Source organism: Galeopterus variegatus, unplaced genomic scaffold, assembly GCF_000696425.1.
Source record: "Galeopterus variegatus unplaced genomic scaffold, G_variegatus-3.0.2 Scaffold1374, whole genome shotgun sequence".
Classification (NCBI taxonomy): domain Eukaryota; kingdom Metazoa; phylum Chordata; class Mammalia; order Dermoptera; family Cynocephalidae; genus Galeopterus; species Galeopterus variegatus.
In genome coordinates this window covers 375,652-383,555 of record NW_007727485.1, presented here as the reverse complement: position 1 = coordinate 383,555, position 7,904 = coordinate 375,652, and the positions used below count along the sequence as shown (strand labels likewise).

The 7,904-nt window shown below is 37.5% G+C and overlaps 1 protein-coding gene across 1 annotated transcript in view; it reads left to right on the top strand.

Moving 5' to 3' along the window:
• Positions 1-692: 692 nt before the first annotated feature.
• Positions 693-7,904, top strand: part of DCBLD1 (discoidin, CUB and LCCL domain containing 1) — a 32,190-nt gene continuing 24,978 nt past the window's right edge. Inside the window, exons 1-5 of the mRNA XM_008576626.1 lie at positions 693-784; positions 1,367-1,496; positions 3,165-3,242; positions 3,767-3,977; positions 5,318-5,369. Of these exons, the coding sequence (XP_008574848.1) occupies positions 693-784; positions 1,367-1,496; positions 3,165-3,242; positions 3,767-3,977; positions 5,318-5,369 (563 nt within the window). The remainder of the gene's footprint in view (positions 785-1,366; positions 1,497-3,164; positions 3,243-3,766; positions 3,978-5,317; positions 5,370-7,904) is intronic.

Sequence of the window (7,904 nt, the reverse complement as noted above, 5' to 3'; positions counted from 1 at the left end):
AGGTCAATGAGGCATGTTCTTATCTGTCGTGAAAAATTATATGTGTGCTTCAGAAGGTGCTCTGTAAAAGTTAGTTGGGGTTTTTAGAAGTTTTTTTTGTTGTTGTTGTCTTTTTGTCATCGTTGTTACTTTTGATTTATGACGGACCTCTCAGGAGTTAGGTTTTTATTTGGTTTCTCAGTGTTTTTTTTTAAATCACTTACAGCATGATAATGGGGGTGGAAGGAGGTGTTTTCTTAATAGCATGCATACTATTTTTTAAACACATCCCTTTCATAGGTGAAACAATAGCTTAGTTTCGTCAGTTTCAAGATCAAAACTGTATAACTTGGAACAGTTTTTAACCAAACTATTATTGCCTTGTAATGCCCAGAGTCTTAGGCAGGCAGTCCATGGAGAATGGAAAAGCTATAAATTGCTGCACAGATTGTCAGATTGCCAGAGAATCAAGAAAATTCCAGGCTTGTCTTGGGGCGGACGGTTTATTCTTCCTTGTAAAACAGCTTTCTTTCATTCACACATGGAAAGATAAAGGGTTTCCCTCTCAGCTGCTCATGGAACAGTAGCCCCAAACAGGGGATGTGCTTAGAGGACCTGGCCTTCTGTACTCAAAGAAGGCAGCTCCTGTGGTTCTGGGCCCTTTATTCCTTTTGTCCAAGGAATCAGTCCATTTTCTGCAAGGTCTTGGTCTCATGTCTGGTGCCAAATGCCACAATGCTGTTCCATTTGGTATCGCTGATAGCTCTTTCCGCAATCTAGGGCTGCAAATTACATTCCCCAAAAGGTAAAGGTGTTCCTTTTTTCCTGATTTCCCTGCCTACTTGATATATCTACAATCAAAGTTAGATGTCACCAAACTCTTATTTGGGTTTCCAATGAAATTGTCTTTGTATATGTCTAAACATAGGTGTAGACCCTTTTTAAAAGTCAGGATGGAGGGTACTAAAAGTGAAGTATATTGTTTGGGGCAGGGGTGGTGTGGAGAAAAGCTTTCATAAGGAAAGATACCATCCTCAAAGCACTCTGCCTAAAAACTGAGAGCATTGCTTAGGACAGACTCGTTGGGTCTTTCCAAGGTTTCCCATTAATTATTTTTCCCCTTCACTGCAAATCACATGTTTTCATTTTCATCTCTTTTCCCTTTTAACTTTCAGAGTGTAGTTATTAACTTCTAGTCTCTGAAAAGGAATCTTATCTGTCAAACCTTGAGACAGGCAGTAATTTGGCTGTTTTGCCACAGGCAATACTGTAGCCAGTACTCAACTGCTGTCCCCACCCCGAACTAAAACTCCTTCTTGCTATTGTGATGGTTGTGATTATGCTGAAACTATCAAAATAACTTTTGTTTTGTTTTCTTTTTTTTAAGCCAGTCCGATTTAACAGGGGCCAGGGGTTCTATAACAACTTTAGTGACATTGGTGTTAGTAAGTTCTGATAACTCACTACTATCGGCCCAGCCCCAAATAACTTTTAATGATGACATGTATGTAAAGAAGGTATATCCTATCCCCTTTAGGATTTAGTTACATTTTTGCAGTACATTATTAAGAAGGTGAGAGAGATTGGTGTCTGTAGGATAAGGGGAATTAAAGGAGTATGTGTTTACATTTTCTCTTTAAACTTCTTCCAGAAATATTTACGTGCCTATCATAACTTTGGGAGGATAAAACCAAATTAAAGTTTTATGGTATTTAGTATTTATGTGTTTTGGGCCTAGGAAATCAAATGTATTGCACAACTTAATGTGATGGCATACACTTTTATCTACTTGTGTAAAAACACTCAATTTTGCAACCTTTTTTCCAACTATTCCATAAAATCTTAAAAAAAAAAAAATCCAAACAGTACTCACTGGTAATCAATTTAGACTTGCTTACCTCACAGTTTTTATTAGAACTTCTTGGAATTTTCTAGAAATTTAAGGAGAGATTAATATCATTACCACCATTTGAAGAGGAGTATATGAGTATAAAAGATACATGTGGGTAGAAAAATATTCTAATTTATTGATAGCAACAAGTTACTAGTTATTTCATTTTTATCCTTAGGTTTACAAAGTAAGCATCTTTACCTCTCTTATCTGTGCAAAGAACAAAGGAATTTCAAACATATGTAAAACAAATTGAGAGTAAGTTGGAAAAGTCAAACAATCTGACTCACTTTAATTTTGCAAAACAACTTATCATCCTACTTCATTATACAGAAATAGCTTTGGTCTAAATTGCCTATCTACCATGCTTGTGAGCAATATGAAAGTTTATAAACATCCAAATTATCCATTACACCAATTGTTTTCCTTGCTCTCCACACTTCTCTTCCTGACTTCTCCATGGTATTTCCTTTTTTTTTTTTTTGGCGGTTGGCCAGTATGGGGATCTGAACCTGTGGCCTTGGTGTTATAAGGTGGCTGGCACTAACAACTGAGCTAACCAGGTAGCACTCCATGGTATTTCAAAATGACAAAATTAAAAATATTTGCATATCTTTCTAATTCACTTTTACTTTTACAAACTGTTGCAAATAGAACATTTCAATTCAAACAACATTGGGTTTGTTTGTTTGTTTGTTTGTTGGTGGCTGACTGGTATGGGGAACCAAATCCTTGACTTTGGTGTTACAAAGCTGCGCTGTAACTAACTGAGCTAACCAGCCATCCCATTTCAAATAATATTTGGGAGGCTGCCACTTGCCAGGTACTATACAATCTTCTGGAGATAAAGCGATGGATACATAAGTTCCTTACCCCATGGAACACAGCCTAAAGAGAAAACAGACATTATTTAGTTGTTTATTTTTTAATTAATTTATTTATTTAACAAGCACTTATCAAACTCTCGGTATGTGCTAGATATTATGCTAAACAATTTGCAAGTATTGACTCACGTAAGTAATTAAGTAGGGTGAGAATTTCTAAAAAGAGAAGTGATCTCTTTTATTTAGATTTCACTATAATTTAATAACAGGGAACAACAGAGATTTGGGGCATAAGGGTAAGCCCACACCAGGAGAGGAATGCTTACCTGGGTTCATGATCTTCTGCTGAATGGTTAGTGTGACCCAGTTTTATTCATACTGAGTTGGAGTATCTTTTTCTTCCACTCCTCTTCCTTCCTTAACCCGACTGTTGTTGTTGCTGTTGACCGTTTCCATATTGTTTTATTTAGGGAGAAGTTGATGAAGCTCGATCCCTATTTTATAGAGATTATCATGCATACATGACTTTCAAGATGTCAGTTTACAAGGTAAACTTTACCTTGAGAAGTCTTAGGAAGGATGTTTTTTTTCTTAAGCTCCAAATCTAATTTTGCCCTTTGAAAGGCAAAATTTTTTACAAATCAAAATAAATTATGTGGGTTAACCAGAAGTTACTGTAAGAGAGAGCTAAATGTGTGCACTGTGTGTGAGTAAGATTTTTAGCATGCATTAGGCAGTCTTTTAATTCTGGAACCTCCTTAAAAGTTTCTTTTAGCAAATTTGGCAGGTTCCTAGAATATAATTTTTGTGATAAATTTTTTTTTTACTACATAATGTATTTGACTTTGTTAGTCTCTTTTTTTACAAAAAACAAAACCTGTCTCTTGGCTTGTTCACAATTAACTAGTTCTAGCCTATTGCTTATCTAGAGTAATCTACTTTCTCCCCTTGGCGTAGCTGTACAATCAAGTTCACAATCGGTCACAAATTATCAGTCTCAATGTCAAACGAAATTTTAATTGACTAAAGATTAGAATTACATATGTGTTGTTTGGTAAATTTCACCTTGAAGTGGAAAAACAAACCCCACATGCCAGTTTGTGCTGGTGTAAATTTTGAAATGTGCCACAAGTGTGCTTTGCTTTTAGGTCCGTATTGTGGAAGTACGACTGTTCCCAAAGAACTCTTGCTGAATACAAGTGAAGTAACTGTTCGGTTTGAGAGTGGATCCCACATTTCAGGTCGGGGCTTTTTGCTGACATATGCCAGCAGCGACCATCCAGGTATAGCAGAAGAATCAACACAAATCTGTAAACCTTATCTGTCTAAGAATTCTCTTGCTACTTATCACTGTCTCTGGAAAGAATTAAGATGTGAGGGAAGTGAGGAATGCAGTGTCTTTGTAAGTAGTTAGGTCCAAACTGAATCATTTTACAGCACATGTTAGATTGAGCAGCTGACTTATGTGATATAGGGTTGATCTCATTTTTCCTAGAAACCTTGAATAGCACATGCTTGGGGCTACCCTCCTGACACTTCTAAGGCCTGGCTCTGGAGAACCCCCAACCCCTTTCCTAGCTTAGGGGACAAGCCTTTTAACCAGTGGTCTACCCCCACCCTCGGCACATACTTGCACCAGCATGGGAAGTATGCATAGTGTGGGTAGGGTGAGGAAGTCACTGTCACATGGTATCTTAACTGTGGAGCTGAAATTTGAGCAGAAGACAAGGGCAGGGAAACATGAACACTGATGAGAGAGAAAAGTGTGAACTCCTGTCCTGGCCTCTTGCATTCTGGAGTAATTACCATGCAGCCCACTCTATGTCTGCCCAGGGTGTCTGCTCTCAGTCCCCCTTGGCAGAAATACACTAGGAAGGGGGTGCACCATTCATTACACACTGGGCCAATCAGACCTGACTGATCACAGCAGGCCCCACTGTAGCCAGTGTTCACCATATGTTGCTCCCTAAGAACTATTATAGAAAGAAAGAACTGTTACAGCAAGTGTGGAATATTTTTGGCACTATACTAGGTTGATCTAAATGCATCGAGATCCACAGTATCTTAGCTTCCCCATTGCTGAGTATTGTTTTGGTTCCATAAATGACTCCAGAGAGCTCCCTCTCTTTTAAATGCTTGGTCCAATTGATCAAAGTTGATATGCTTTTGGTGTTCTCAGTGAACATCTGTCTATGTGTCACTAAATGCCACTGGCTAAATTGCTGAACTAAAATATTCCTGGGAACCTTTTCAATGAACCACATTGGGCTTTTGAAATTGTTTTTCCCCTATCAGGAGAGGTTTATACACATAATGTTTTTAGGCAAGTAGTGGATAGCAACTAACCAGTGTTGGTTTTCCTGTTGAAAATAGATTCTGTTATCATTCACTAGATAATAACGCTGAAAAACTTGTTGGTGGCAAAAAAGAGAAATGAAAGGAATCCATCAAATACTGGGGACAATGTTCTCAGTTTTTGCTTATTTTAAAACAGGAAAATCCAGATAACTAGATAATAAGTGCTTTTTAAAAGTTGTCTTTTTTATTCAAAAAGAAATCCTTATTGCAGCAGGAGTGTCCCGATTTCCATTCAGTTTGCTAATTGCAGCTATCTTTCTGACAGATTTAATAACGTGTTTGGAACGAGCTAACCATTATTTGAAGAAAGAATACAGGTAAATATAGATGTCCTAGTGGGGCTGCACCCATGTGTTGCTGAATATTTTGTTTTCCTTGACATTAAACCAGTTAAATTGTACTTCAATTATTGTACTTAAATGGTTTTAAATCATTCATGATATATGATATAACTAACAAGGAGTACTCGAAATGACTTCTTATATAGCAAGAGGTTAGCAAACATTTTCTGTCAAGGGGCAGATAGTAAATATTTTAGGTTTTGCAAGTCATACAGTTTCTGCTGCATTTATTCATACAATCTCTGTTGCTTTTGCAGCAAAAAAGCAGCCATAGACAACATATAAACAAATGACTGTGGCTGTGTTCCAATAAAACTTTATTTACAAAAATAAGCAGCAGGATGGATTTGGCCCACAGGTCATAGTTTACTTGACCCCTGAGTTCCACTATAGTACCAATGAGCCATAACTGGGTCTAGACTGCATTTTGTTCCTAGCCAGCATTTGGAAGTGACTTTTGTAATTTTGGGGGGGCTGTGGCGTGAGCCGGGGAGGTGGGAAGGAGGTCCATTTTGTCTTTCCCACTAAAGAAAAATCTACTAAGAATAAGGAGATGAAAAATTTCAACCCAGCTTTATGTTAACTAGAAAAACTATTTAATCTCTTTGATATACATTTCCTCATGTATAAAGTATAATAGTCTAGGGCAGGATTTCTCAACCTTGGCACTGTTGACATTTTGGGTTGGATAATTCTTCATTGTGAAGGGTCATCCTGTGCATTGCTGGACATTTAGCACATGCCTGGCCTCCACCCTCTACATTCCAGTTGTGATAACCAAGAATGTCTCCCAAATCTCTCATGGTGGGCAAATCACTGCCAACTGAGGACCACTGGTCTAGAGATCACTGTCAACAACACTAACAAAAAAATGTAACTCTGTAGAGTGCTTTCTTAGTATCAGGTACAACTCTCTGCACTTAGCACATAAGTAGCTCATGTGAATGTTCCAACATGCCTACAGGGTACGTTCTGTTATATCCTGAAAACAAAGCACAGAGCAATTAAGTAACTTGCCCAGGGCTACATACATATTAGTGTACCAAGGGAGTCACAGTCAAGAGCCCTTGGTCCTAACCATCTCAGACATTTGGACATTCTAATAAACAAGATTGTTTTATGTGAAGGATCAACTCTAGTGTTAACTAGTACTGTCTAGTAGAGAAAAAACAAAAATGAAAATGAGCAATAATTAAATGTTGCCTTGTAAAGTTACTGTTCATGCAACATCCCCAACGTACACATATGCTGATGTTCTCTAAGTCTTTCCAGCTACACCTATACAGTCCCAGTGGTGATACATCCTACAGGCATCAAGGGTCATTTCCTGTCCTCCTTAAGAAAGGGAATATAATCAAACCTACAGGGTGCCATTTTGGTGCCAGATCATCTAAGCTGTAGCCCAGCCATTTTATAGGATTTAGTTAAAGATAAGGCATGACAACTAGTACAGGTCCATGATCCCTCATTCATAATTCTGAAAAATAGAAAGCTTTGTAAGCCTTTGTAACTCATTTGGCAACAATACCTGATTAACATGACCTTAAATTCATTTGATAGTGAAGTTGGACTAGATTAACATGAGTCTATTTAGTCTTTATGTATTTTAGTTAATATGACTATTCATGCATTTGACACAGATATTAATGTTTTTGATTTATGTATGCAGACCCCACTGGGGTCTTACATCATAGGCACTGTTTTACTTTTCTAAAATCCAGAACATTCTGAATTCTGAAATACATCTGGCTCTAAGGGAATTGGCTCTAAAGAACTGTGAACCTGTAGTAGGATTCCCATTAATTTTGTTTCTTAATTCCTTGATTACTGCTGCAGTGCCAGGACTCCAGGTCAGTGAGAAAGAATTACGAAACATTTATTTGGGAAGCTCTGATAATTAGTTGTTGTTCCACATATAATTTGCTAAGTCAGCAAGAGGAAGCTGAGAGGAAATGAAATAAAAACATCTGCTATTTTGGAATCTGTTTGGGCTGGTACTCTTTTTAAACAAATAATTAAGCATTATTGTAAAGTGGCATATATAGAAACGAGGGCACAAGGCATTCATCTTCAAAGCTGTCACTATTCTTATAATACTTTGGCTTTCTTTTTGCATGCTTTTCTTAGATATTGATATTTTTTAAATCTAATTTTATTTTTTAATTGAAACATAATTGATTATACATATTTATGGGGTATAGATGGGGTACAGAGTTGAATATCAGTATTTGTGTACAGTATGTGATGATCAAATCGGTATTATTAGCTTGTTCACCATTAACAAATCACAATTATTCTTCATGTCCATAACCCAATTTCTCCCTAACCTGCCTCTCCCTCTCCCTTTCCCACCTCTAGTAACCACAATTCTGTTATCTCCTTCTGAAAGTTCAACCTATTATTGTGGCTTCTTTCCTTCCTTCCTTCCTTCCTTCCTTCCTTCCTTCCTTCCTTCCTTCCTTCCTTCCTTCCTTCCTTCCTTCCTTCCTTCCTCCCTCCCTCCCTCCCTCC